At 43.0% G+C, this 13864-nt stretch overlaps 1 protein-coding gene across 1 annotated transcript; it reads left to right on the top strand.

Moving 5' to 3' along the window:
- Positions 1-2103: 2103 nt before the first annotated feature.
- Positions 2104-13653, top strand: TPH1 (tryptophan hydroxylase 1). The gene is made up of 10 exons (XM_026078848.1): positions 2104-2220; positions 3645-3828; positions 5320-5420; positions 6066-6133; positions 7584-7780; positions 8261-8396; positions 8902-9028; positions 10194-10289; positions 10865-10998; positions 11304-13653. The coding sequence occupies exons 1-10, from the start codon at positions 2104-2106 to the stop codon at positions 11476-11478; spliced, it is 1335 nt and encodes a 444-aa protein (XP_025934633.1). The 3' UTR covers positions 11479-13653.
- Positions 13654-13864: the final 211 nt, after the last annotated feature.

Below are 13864 nucleotides of genomic sequence, written 5' to 3'. Positions count from 1 at the left end.
GGCGGCCGCGATGCAGCCGGCGAGGGCGGACGGGCCCCGCCGCCGCGGCTCCGGCGACTCGGCGCCCTGCGCGCGGGACGGCGCCCAGGTGAGGAGGAGGAGGAGGAGGAAGGCGGGGAGGGGGGCACGGTCTGCTGCAGCCTGAGCCCGGGCGGCACATTAGGGCGCCCCTTTGGCCGAGCCGGGAAGGGTCGGAGCTGCGGCCCGGGTTTCGCGTGGTGACAGCAAATGATGTCTCGCAGGAAAAGCTGCTTTTCTGAAGTGGAAGCTGTCGGCTGCGCTGGGCCGCTTCGCTGGCCCGTGATGACGGCTGGCCCCTCCGTGGCGGCTCCCGGGGCGTTTGCTCTGGGGGGAGAAAGGGGCTCCTCGGGCGCCGGGCGAGCGGGGCGAGGCCGGGCGCGTCCGTGGCGCCGGCGGGGCGGCCCGGGCGGGGGCTGGTGCGGCCGTCCCGAGGGTGCCGTGCTGCTGGGGGGACGGGGAGGCTGGGCGACTTGGTACCGTTCGGATGCAAGCAGGTGAAAACTCGGGTATCCCCCAGGTCACTTCTGTTGCGCTGTTGCCTAGTAGGTAGAGGTGCGACATCCCCCAAATCCCAGGCTGGATTATTTCCTGTTACAGTGTGAATGCGCCCAGTAGGTCAGACGAGACTAGAGAAAATCAGCACGTGTCTCTTGGTCACTGTTACGGATACCGCCCTGTCTAACTTTGTGAAAACGGGAGCACTGAGTATAATAAACAAAGTGCAGCAGTTTTTCCATATCCCCCAGGTCTTTGCAAGCCAAATAAACTTTTGTTCCCATCACAGCTTTAGGTTTGGTACCTCGCAATGAAATCCCAGGAAGATTTTTTTTTTAGTATGGCTGAAAAATTTCACTTGTAATGTGCCATCTAGTAGTGGTCACCCATAAGATCATATCTTCATAGATAGAAAGAAATATTTAACTTTATTATTAACTTTTAAATTTGGAGAGACTATAGAAAGCAATCAACAGAACTGCTGCGTTTTGATTGCGCTTTTATGGTTGTTGCTCTTGTTCTTTCCGTTCCCAGATAAGTTGTCACCCAGATAATTGTGTCTTAACTACTAACTATATCAAATCAGTTCCACTGAGTCCTCACTCAGTCTCTGCCCTTCCTCACTGGCTCTTTCAGAAACCTCACCTTTTTTGGTTTATTTTCACAAGATTTGAACAAAGGAGAGTTAGAAGCAGAGGCTCTGTCTCAAGTACTTTTTCTTTTACTTTGCATTTTCCAGACTCTTAACAGTTTCTGTATTACTTGTATTTATGGCCCGATTAGATTTAGCTAAGAACATGGTCTCTGTCTGCTGCTTTCAATGCAGCCGGGAACATAATCACAAGTAATGTATAAAACCACGTGGTCCTGCACTGTTGCCTGTCTGAATTTTCAGAGCGGGATTTGGGATTTATTGTAAGAATTTGGCATGTGAATTGGGAGAACCGACAGCATATCTCTGCTGTGGCTGAACAGAGTAGGACTGTGTTGATGGTCAGCAAGAGTCTGGTCAGTACTACGCTTTAGCTGTTAAGTTTTGTCTGCTTTCTCTGTAAAAAGCAATGGTTTAAAATTAAGTAGTAAGAGAAAGGCAATGATTTTTCATTTCAAATCTGTTAAAGCCTGATTCATTGGATTCTATTAAAGCCTGATTCTTTTCCCAGCTCTGCCCAGTGGATTTTGGATTAGTCCCTTTACCAAGTTTATCAAATTTGCTAATAAGTAATTTATTCAACTCATTATTTCTGCTGACTTTTAAAGCCTTGTAGAAGTACAAATATCAATTATATATTACACTTTGAAAACAGTTTCTGCATCCTAGAGAACTACCAAAGACTTTTATGAAATTGTCTAACTGGGGAAAAAAAAAAAATTGTATTTCATCCCCAGCCCACACAGATCCTATGTGCACCTAACTTTATGCCTGTTAATGTGTACAGTGATTTGACTGGCACCTTTCCTCTTGTGACTGATCAATCAAAGCTTGGTATTATACCAAGACAAGCTGAAATGTAAACTTTTTGCACTATTACTCATTCAAAAAAAATGTTTTTTACTTGTGTTTAGTTAAATAAGTCTAATTACATGATGATTGACGATAATAAAGAGAACAAAGACCATTCATCTGAAAGAGGTAGAACAGCCATAATTTTTTCCTTGAAGAATGAAGTTGGAGGACTTGTAAAAGCCCTAAAACTCTTTCAGGTATGTGATAATCACATTTCTACAGCAGCTCTATATTTTTAAATCATAAGAGTAACTTCAGAACATGCTAGACTTAATTGTATGCATTTATTAAGGATATGATTCTTAAACATAACTCCCATAATTACCTATGAAGGCAAATTTATGCCTCACATTAGATGCTGGCTAAAATTCTTCAGAAGGATCTTATCTGTCTGCACCTATTAAGGACAGGGAGAGTTTTGCCTGTGGCCTTAATGGAGGAGAACTGGCACTCGTTGTTGCTATTGATGAAGGAAATGGTTCTGAAACAGAGTCACATATCCAAGTACTTCAAACCTGAGCTTTTGCCCAAGTGCTGGGTGGTGTGAATCCAGCTGCCCCAAATGCCGGTGAGCTCAGGAGTGACCCTGGTGCCTCTGCCCCGCGTGTCCCCGTCAGTCTGCTTTCCCCTTGCAAGAACGTTCCTCGTTGTGACAACTGCCTGACAATACAAACTCTTTTTTCCATGTTTTCAGATTAGCTCTTCTTTAGGTCTATTAATGTTAATGCTTTTCCACAAAATAGATGGGGTTGCTGCCAAGTGCCTGGGAGGAGCCGAATCCTTTCTTGGGCCTGGGTGCATGGGGAATAGTGGTGGCCCTGGCTCACAGGCAGGCACAGCTTTTCTACCTTGAGCCTGGCTGTTTCAGCTAACTGTAGAGAAGACACAGATTTTTTGGTACAGGCTGCAAAGCTACCACTGGTGGCAGGCAGATGCTTGGGTTGCTGAACTGCACTGGACACCCTTGCCGCCCTTGTTACCCTGCCTAGCCGGCCTGAGGGCAACAGAGGTACTTGTGCTGCAATTGCACAGCTACCCTCCCTCAACTGCTGGGCAGAAATTGCATGGGGAATACGAGCAGTGCTACTGCACTCTGTCATCTGGCCCTGCGTGACCTAACCTAGGGGGTCCTGTATTTTCCTCATACAAGGCATGTGATTAAAGAATTTTTCAAATAAAAGCAGTAGTTTTCCAGGCATAAACTTCTCCTTTCTTTTAAATCTCTTGCTTGGCTGTGAGATAATTACATGATGAGTTGATTGGCAGCTTGGTGACTTTTCCTACACCCAGTTGCTCATCAACTTCCTATGGGAGGGCATGAAAGAAAAAGGTCTATGAATTTAATCCTCTTTACTGTGTCTTTCTGCGTTTCTTGAATGTAAACAAAATTGAAAGAACACAGCTCCTCTTTCATATTCTACTGAATGACTGGCTTTCTAAAAGCCAAACCATTCTTTTTTTTTTTTTCTTTTCTGGTAAGCAAAGTGCTATCAGGGGATCCAATTAATTAAAAAAAAAAACTTCACAAAGATGGTGACTATTCTATGGCAGCAAAATATTTGTTTGCAAAACAGCTCATATTTAGTCAGTCTGTTTGAAAACACTGCTCCTTACAAAACAGGAGAAGCATGTGAATCTGGTGCACATTGAATCACGGAAGTCCAAGAGAAGAAATTCTGAGTTTGAGATCTTTGTGGACTGTGACAGTAACAGGGAACAACTGAATGAGATCTTCCAGSTCCTGAAATCCCACGTCAGTGTTGTCTCTATGAACTCGACAGAGCACTTCACCGTGCAGGAAAATGGTAAGTATGAATGGCAGTTTTGGCAAAATCATGCAAAGAGAAAAGATATTACGCCTCTATTGGTATGAAATCTTTTTATAGTGTTCACACCTTCATTTGTATAGTGTTTTCCGTTGGTAGCTAGCAGGTTAGATGCTTTTGTGTCGTGAGTGTAGTTTAATTGACATGAGTAGGGCTGCGCTGGCTGGCAATCCTCTTCCTGTAGCAATACAGGCTATTATTTCAGACTGGTGTAAGTTGCCTCTTCCTGGTCTGCGCTCCCGTCCCATCCTCTCGGCAGAGATCCTTTGTGCACAGCAGAACAGATACAACTGTGCCAGCAGCAGGCACAGCAGAGACCAGTGCAGACTGGCCTTAGAAAAGGATTCAGGGAAGAGTCTGAACGCATGGCTCGGCTAGTGCCGGCAGACCATGATGAGAAAGGTGTGATAATGGCAAATACCAAATCAAGCTGAGAACTAGAAAGAGAGGGAAATGAGTTTTGTGATTTCCTCATGCAGCTCTTGATTTATTTACCACTTTTCATCATAGGAGGTTACTTACATCAGCGTGGAAGAGGCACATTTTAACTTTAGGTTGTTTCACACCCTGTTTGCCTTTTCTCCTAGTTCAAGGGATGCTCAAAGTTCAGGGCAGCAGCAAGTCGGTGCCATGGTATTTCTCAGCCACTGTGCTTGGCACAGGATGGTAGGCAGGGGCAGGTAACATCTGGTTCTCCTGGGTGAAAATTGCTTGTTCTAGCTTTATGGAAGGGGAATTTCAGTCTAAACCTTCCCTCTGTCCTTTTAAGAAAACTGAACATCATCAGGGCAGAAAACAATCCTTTGGTTGTCACAGTGTATTAACAGTGCTGCCAAGACCTAGGTAAAACCTCTCTTGGGCTAAGAAAACAAWGTCAGTGATAAAACTGTAACGATGAATCTCTTTAAGGTGGCAATGCTGAACTCGGCTCCTTTTCTTCTTGACCGCAAAGCCTGATGGCTTTTGTAGGGTACCTAACCACAGAGCACTCTTTCTTTCTCAGGGTCAGTAAAGCAGTATAGGAGACTGAAACCTACTCGCGTGCTGCCCAGGACCACAGGCAAATCCCTTCTCCTGCCTGTTGCCTTATCTCTTTGCACACTTTGTACCCTAGGAGATTTGCCAAGCACTGGGCACAAGGAGGTCTTGTCTCGGTGGGATCCTCTAGATGCTACTCTAACATCAGTAATAATAATAGTAAGGGCCACAGAGGAAGCGTATTAACTGCTTCCTCCCCATGGCGTTTTGAAGCAGGCTGTGCTCTGTGGGCAGAACTGTGGCAGTGACAGAGGAGGAAGTGTGAGCTGTAGGCTGGTGCCAGATAGGCAGTGGACTCCCTTGTCCTGTTCATGACCCCTTTAATTTATAGATTTTGCTTGTAACCGCCATAGCCATACTTGAAAGTAGCATTTCCTCCCTCGGCAAGCTTCACGCTATTAATAACTTTGTGTGTTCCTATGCGTTCCCTAGACATGGAGAATGTTCCCTGGTTTCCTAAGAAGATCTCAGATTTGGATAAGTGTGCAAACCGAGTGCTGATGTACGGGTCCGATCTGGATGCTGACCATCCAGTAAGTATCTTTCCCCTTACGCCCAGCCGTTAGCAAAAATGTACTTTGGGAAACTTGCTTTAAAAATGCAACTTTTCCTCCTCCCTCTCCACAACGCTGCCTCTGTGGTTCTGAGCGCTTTCTTTCGGGGGTTTCATCTCTCTTCCTAGTTCAGGCAAGGTCCTCGCCGAATTCAGCTCCCTTGCCTTCATGTGAGGCTTGTTCCCATAAGGACTCTAGGGCTGTGCCTTGAGTGGTCGCATACAAAAAGAAAGCTGCTGCGAGGCAGCCTTGACTTCTCCTCTTTCTTTCTTCCCTACTATAAATGGAGCAAACAGACAGTGCAAATGGACAGTAGACAGCTTGTTTTGTTATTTAGAATAATCAAGCAGGTAACAAAATTTGTGTAAATAGTGGTTATAATAAAGTTCTTTGTCTTCTGAATATGTAGGTGCATGCATAAAACTGCTGATATTTGCTTTAAGTTGGGTTACATGCTTAGTTCAGTTAACAAACATTTCAAATTGCAGCTATCAGGTTCCTGTCCTTTCATTCTTGCACAGCATGCTTTTATATTTCTCATTGAAGAAATTTAAAGTATCTTGTTCTTAATTATTCATTACAGGTTGCAAATGCATATAACTTTTTTTTTTTTCTTCCCCTCAGGGTTTCAAAGACAATGTCTATCGCAAGAGGCGAAAGTATTTTGCAGACCTGGCTATGAACTACAAACAGTAAGCTTGACTTCTTCCAGAATAAGTCTTCCTTGTGCTTTGAAATAATAGGCAGGGTAGACTGGCAGGAGCTCACGTTCCCTGGGCTCAGGTATAGCTGAGATGTGCTTGGCTCGGGAATCTGGAGGGGTAAATCTAAGGCAGCCAGCCGTAAGACAAGATTAAAAGATCAGTCTAAGCCATCTTACGGCTCTCTGGGCCCTGATGAGTCTGAGGATCAGATCACAGCTGCTTGGGAGTTGCAGTGCCCACAGCAGCACTCAGTGTTAGAGGGGCAGCGAAGACCTGGGCACCGTGATCGCTCCCTGCTGCTCTGGAAACGTGTGTGACAAGCGAGGGGGTGGGCAGCACATACTGGTGTAACTCCACCAGAGCAGGTTGGCCCTCTTTGCGGTGGAAAGGGAGGAGAGGCAGATGCTGGTATATAGCCTGTTGACTGCTGGATATAAATCCTCCGGGCAAACTTAAATACTTGAGTTCTATTTCCTGGTTCAAAACAGTGTGTGTGATGCCCAGATAAGAAGTTTTCTGTGAAATGAAAGTCGAAGGGCCTTTGTGTTGAGAGATGCTGCTGGGGGTGGGTGGGTGGGCTCTAAAACAGTTAGTTGCCTAATCCAGTACTTTAATTTCATTTTGAACATGATTTTCATGCTGTTGTTGCCTGCTTGAATTTAGATGCCAAACTTCTCCCCTAGGAGTGACCTAGAAATGTTGGGTATCTAGAGCCCCTTTGCACTGTGCATTAAGGTGATTGGACCTGACAGCACACTGCCAGTTAGTGCTGAGGTGTAATTAATGGAGTTTCCCCTGGGAAGTTAACTTACTGGTTACCTGGGCTGCAGTGAAAGCATGATATAATGCTTCCATTGCTTTCAGTGGGCTTCAGATCACACCCTTGCAATAATCCACTTTAGTCAAGATCCAAAGGACTAATTAGGAAAGATAGACTAGAATGAGTATGGTCAGACAGATGCTTGTCTCATCTGCACAGAAGTGTGATTTTTACCTAACATGTACATTTAGCTACTTCCATTCATTGCGTTGTTAATTTAGGAGGTTACCTTTTCCTTAAAGAAATCCAAAAGGCAATGAAAAGTAATCGTATAAAGACTGGGAAGTCCTACAGGGAAAAGAACATGTTCTCAGCTCCTGAAGCTGTAAAGGTTTTGCAAGTATTTTAAACTTTATTCTCRGTTTTAAACACCTAAGACACTCTTTGCAGGACTGGAGCCTTCACACTCCTTAGGTGGAAGATAGAGTAAATCCTTAGACTTCAAGCTCTCCAGGGCATAGATCATGTCTTGCTGTGTATTTGACAGTGCCTAATGCAGTGGGGTCTTAAACCTGACTGGGTGTCACAGCCATATAAGTATTAAATAATAATAGTAGGTAAATGAGACATAATAAGCCATTTACCAAGGAATATCCTTTCTTCCTCTTCTCCCTGCAGTGGTGACCCAATTCCCAAGATTGAATTTACTGAGGAGGAGATCAAGACTTGGGGGACTGTGTATCGAGAGCTTAACAAGCTTTACCCTACTCATGCTTGCAGAGAGTACCTAAAAAACTTGCCCTTGCTCACCAAATACTGTGGGTACCGGGAAGACAATATCCCCCAGCTGGAAGATGTGTCCCGCTTCCTGAAAGGTAATGTACTAATTTCCTTAAACCAAAGGAAATTGAGGTCTGTTGGAAAGCACGCTGCCTGTATGTAGGCACAAACAAACATCCTTAGTCACTTGGCTTGTATTCATTTGGGTCCTTTAATAGGCCTTTTGGTTATCTCTGTTTTAAGGTATTGCATCTTGTATATATACAAATGGTGACATTTGAGGGGCAATGCTAACTGTGAAGATTGCTAGGACTGGCCAAAGAGGTATCTAGCTGTATTGTGTCAGTTGTGGGCCCAAAAGGGTAGAAAAGCCACTTACACAGAGGCAAAGACAGTTTCACTAAACGCTGGCCTACTCTCAAGCTTAGGCTTAATTTTTCAAATCATGCCCACTTTTCCCATGTGCTCTTGAGCCCAAGTAGTGCTGTGGCATTTACCCCAGTTGTAGCTGGAAAGATGAGAATGTTATACAGTTCGACATTAAACTAATGTGCGATTTCTCCATTGCTTTTCAGAGCGCACAGGTTTCACCATTCGCCCAGTTGCTGGATACCTGTCTCCGAGAGACTTCCTGGCAGGCTTAGCATTCAGAGTTTTTCACTGCACTCAATATGTTAGACATAGCTCGGACCCTCTCTATACACCAGAGCCGTAAGTCATTTAATTTTGGGGTAGAAGTTGACACAAACATTTTTGAATCTTGCTGCCCAAAGCCAAGCTACTAAAGAGCTATTCAAGAACACTATCAAGACACCTTATTTTTAAAGATGCTGAACTACCTGCCCTTCACACTGAATGTAATGATGTTTTAGCATGTGCATGTACCACCTACATAGGCACAGGATTTTCAAGTGTAGCATGCTAATGGAAAGCTCTGACTTCACTGAGAGCAGAGTTAGTTTACCATACATTTGCCTCTTAAATGTGGAGCTCGGATCTTAATTTTAGACAACCTCATTTGGAAATCTGAATTTATGTATTTTAGTAGAGCTGGTATGACCTATTCAGTTGCTTTCAGCTAAACATGACTTATACTTCTCTGTCTTTTGAATATTAAATAATTTCACACAAGGCATTTTATCTGTTCAGTGGTGTTGCTTTTTCACTCCACCAAGAATAAAGATCATCAAATTTCTTGTTTTGTCTCTCTTTCCAGTGATACCTGTCATGAACTCCTAGGCCATGTCCCTCTTCTGGCTGAACCCAGTTTTGCTCAGTTCTCCCAGGAAATTGGTCTCACATCACTTGGGGCATCAGATGAGGCTGTCCAAAAACTGGCAACAGTGAGTGTTTCAGTTCCTGATGATCCCACTGAGTTACAGCTTAGCACTTCTCTAGGCTGATACCACCTTTCTCAATTAATCTGGAGCTTCACATCAACATTAGCCACATCAGCTGCTAGACCTGCCTATTTCACTGGTTCTCACTTCTACCAATATAGAGCGCATAACAAGATTCCATGCTAGAAAAAAATACTTTTTAAGGACTGTGTGATGACTGGTGTTTTTCTTCACTTGGCTATCAAGTAAGGGAGCAATCCCTCAGTGCAGATAACGTCCTCCAGAATGAAGTTCTATGGCTTGTTTCTTCCAAACAGGAAGATTCTTCTTTTTACTTCTGAGAATGTAGATCAGTGATTCTAGAAGTTATTTGTTTCTTTACTGTGTCAAATGAATGGAAAGGCTTAATGAGTGAAATTGCAATGACTTGAATGTCACTGAATGTGGCTAGCATTAGATACTTTTCAGTCAAAGCAATTCAAGTAATTAACTTTACTTTCTGGATAACAGCTTCTGGATGCTTTGGCAAAAATATTTTATGAAGAAAATGAAATTCACATGAGAAGTAATTGATAGCAATTACGTAGGAACTGGTTTGCTGTTTTTTGTTGGGGCGGGGGGTTTCCTTCCTTCCCCATTGTAGGTAATGGTAAAATTTCTGCTAGAGCAGAATTAAGCTATCTGTGACAATACCTTTCTTCCCCATACACCTGCCCAAATCCTCAAATCCAGCAAACTAAACATCTTCAAAATTTTTTAGCCCACTAAGCAAAGGAGGAACAAACTGGGGCTGGCTGATGTTTTCACTCACTCATAGAGACCCTATCTATCAAATGTTTCTGTTAAGTTGAGGCTGTCCTGTCATGACAAGATGTTTCACAGAACTAAGGCAGATTGACATCTTCATGCTCCTACTGTGATTAACAGCTTCTGGCCTAGCCAGACATGGAATAATAATATCAGACTTGCTTATTAGAAACATCCAATCCTGTGATTCTTCACCCTTCCATTCTGGACTCCCTCCTCTTTAAATATATGGTTAATGACAGGCAAGTGATGACTCTGACATTAACTGTTTGACACTACCTACAAATAGGAATGCCCCCATCTAGTTTGCTGCAGCGTCTTTGTCAAAGGCTGAATTATTTTACTCCCTTCTCTGTTTCAGTGTTACTTCTTCACTGTTGAGTTTGGTTTGTGCAAGCAAGAGGGACAGCTAAGAGTTTATGGTGCTGGCTTGCTCTCTTCAATTAGTGAGCTCAAGGTAAGAATATCTACTGCTTATTTCCCTCTTTTCTTTGTTCTTGTCTGATTATTACTGCTGTTCTGCCCCACTTCTTATGAACTATAATTCTGAAAATAATTATTTTGAAAACTCCTAGATACTTACTGTAGGGATGACTTTGTTCACATGAATTCACTGTGGCACTAATCAGTAGGCAGCCTGCTTTCGAATATATGCTGAGCAGCTTCCCTGTCTTTCAGATGAAGTATTAGATGACCAGTATTTCTTAACATTAGATTCTGAGTAACTCTATTTTCAGAATGAAGCTCTAGTGGTTTAATCAGATTTTGAAAATAATGCTCTTGTTCACAGAATATCCTCATATCCAAGGAATCCCTTTTTGGATCCATGTTGGTGGAGTATGGCCCTTTGCTGTTCTCTAGTTCTTTAAGCTTTAATCACTGTTCAGTTGCAGATACAGCTCTTAAGAGATGATACACTGAATGCAGTCTCATTTCATCTTTTTTTAATTCACTCTTTACCTCATGTCATCTTCTTCATGGATGCTTTCGGTGGTGATGTTCCTCAACACACGGTAATACTGTGTCACCCAGCACGCCCTGTCTGGCAGTGCCAAAGTCAAGCCCTTTGATCCAAAGGTTACCTGCAAGCAAGAATGCCTCATTACAGCTTTCCAGGAGGTTTACTTTGTTTCTGAAAGTTTTGAAGAAGCAAAGGAAAAGATGAGGTACTACTCCCCCCCCCCATTTCATAAAAGCAGTTTCAATTGCATGCATCTCCCAGCAGCGGCACATTCATTCTTATCATGAAGTTTTATAAATGCCTTGCGTGGGGTTGGAAAGATGAACTTAATATTTGCTTGGTCTCCCATGTGCTGGGTGGGAGAGATGACAAACTATATAATTATTACTGTCATTAAGAAAGTAGGTGGTTTAGATAAGTGATTATTTATACTGACTGCACACAGAGGATGCATTTGGTTTTTGTTTATAACTCCCCTCCCCCCCCCTTTTTTTTCCTTCACTTGAACAGAGAGTTTGCAAAAACCATCAAGCGCCCATTTGGTGTGAAGTACAATCCATATACGCAAAGCGTGCAGATCCTAAAAGACACCAAGAGCATTGCCAGTGTGGTGAATGAGCTCCGTCATGAGCTGGACATTGTCAGCGATGCCCTCAGCAAGATGGGCAAGCAACTGGAAGTTTAACACCCTAAGTGGCAGTGTGGTGCACTTGGTCAACTCTTTGCTTTTGCTCATTGATTTCATTCTAGGCATGAAATGTGTTGTATACAGAACTCTTACCTTTACAAATGGACAAATGAATGGCTCATAAGGATAATCACTTTATCCTGTTTCTCTGTTTAAAGTCCCTTGCACAATGTATTTCTTCCCCCTCCCTGCCGTCTTCATCTTTCTTGGATTTAAAAAAAGGCCTGGAGTTGCCCATGAGAAGCTACTAAGAGATATAGAAATTACACAGACCACAGTATCAGGGATGGGATCAGATGCTTCAGAGGGTGGCTTACTAAGCAATAATGAAAGAATTCACTCTAGGGAAATGTCTTTTCCAGATTCTGGTAGCCAGGAAAGCTTTATAGCATGGACATCACAGTAATCAGTGCTTTTAAGTCTATGCTACTAAGTTTAAAACTTGAATTATGACAACCCAGGCACATCAGCACACAAATAGCTGGAAGTTTATCATGATAACATTTGGGGAGGGTCAAATCTTGCTTTCAAAGGGATCATCCTTGCCCCCAGGAATGGCAAATGCACTGACTGGCATGTTCCTGTTAGAAGACAGAAATACAGAGCTGATAGAATGAGGATTTCATGCAGTCTAACAGATTTGCTATCAGCCTAAAGAGGGTCAGGACAGCTGCTCCTGTCCCTGGTATAGCACCTGAAGGAAGACAGCAAGGAAATACCATTTGCCTTCTTCCTCACTGAATGAATTCAGCCAAGAATATAGCAAGCATTCAGGTACTGACTTAGTACCAAGCCTAAAACCATTTCCAAATTATAATTCAATATCCAAAATAGCTTCCCAGGACTAAGTGAAGCCCAGTTCTAAAATAATACTAAGCTGAAGTTCATAGTCTGGGATGGCTTTCTGTAAGAGCAAACATCACTTTAATGCGACCTTGCAAGCTGCACAAAGATATTTAGTTTCTTTACTGAGCCTGAACACCTGGGTTCCTATCAAGCAAATGATAACTGAAAGGTCCAATGTGGCTATACAGATACATCTTACACCATGAGATATTTGTCTGTTTCTAAAGAGCACTTTACAAATGGTCGGAAGCAGTGACCTGCTCAATTGTCTGTATCACGTAGCAGCAAACTTCCCAGTTTTGTGAGGTTTTGGGTGTCTTGTATGGGTGTATGAAGCTGTGCTGGGTGCTGTTTCTGCCAGCCACGTATATGAAATGAATACACAGAAAGGATGTAATACGTCTGAAGGGGAGATAGCTGATAGGTAGGGTATATTTAATAGCATGCTAGGAACTGTATCTTTGTAAGCAGAGCTTATCAGAAAATCCATGGTTTGCAGCTGTGAAGGTCACTGGAAAAAGGGGTTGAAAACTTAACACACTAGGTACCCTTGTCCAAGACTTTGAGAAGTTGGAAGGACTTTGAAGAAGGTGCTTGAAGTTCAGTTTGTGTTTCATATGCCTTTGTGTAAGTGATGCCCACTCCATGCGCAAGCACTGGCCCTGTGTCTCCAAAATGCATTCACTGTTTAAATCAAATCTTCACCTTTTTTTCTATGACTTTTATCAACCCAGCATTGCTCTTTCTATGAATGTGCTTTTACGTTTAGGACATACAGAAATAGTCACAATATTTATGGCTTACATCTCACTTTTAAATAGATTTTTTGAGTTTTCCCTTTTTAAAGAAGGAACCTACTTCTAAGCAAGTGATAAGGGAGGATCTATTTTGCCTGCTTCTGTGAAAATAGTATTAAACTGCATTTTTAAAAGAGATTTTTGTTGAAAGATGCATAGATATGTTACCGCACATCTTTCTTTGTTTAAATTATGTATCTGTTTTAAGTAGGAAACCTTATACCCGCTAAATTAGCACCTAATTTCAAATCCATTGGAAAAACAGCAATTGAATTTTTATTCGCACTGGTAACAAAAAATTTAAGAACGAAACTAGTAAAACAGATAAATGTATTTTTGTGGTATTAACAACATGTGTGTTTAGCTTCATTGCATCCAAACCTCTGGCTATGTAGGGCAATAATAATTTAAGTATTTTTAAACTATTGTGGAAGCTCTAAGTGTCAATGAAATAAACACTGATGACTTGCTGGTAATTGTTATAGAAGCACCAGAGCTTTTAACTGAACACGGTAGCAATAAACACAAACTTCTGCCCAACGGTGTACGCGTTTCCTGCCGCGCCTCAGGTACTCGGCACGCGACTGCAATCCATTGGGGATTGCGTGGCTGTGAGGAGGAACGTGTTTTGCCTCGTTTCTAACGGCTCAACCGGTCGTGAAGAGCGGCGGGAAGGGGGGGGGGTAGCGGCGCTCCTGAGGGGGAATTCGTTAGGCGGCGCGCTCAACGGCCGCCGCGGC

This window comes from Apteryx rowi, unplaced genomic scaffold (assembly GCF_003343035.1).
Source record: "Apteryx rowi isolate R43461 unplaced genomic scaffold, aptRow1 scaffold_49, whole genome shotgun sequence".
NCBI classification, from domain to species: Eukaryota; Metazoa; Chordata; class Aves; order Apterygiformes; family Apterygidae; genus Apteryx; species Apteryx rowi.
Note: the sequence above shows the minus strand (reverse complement) of the source record. Positions and strands in the feature narration are given on the sequence as shown.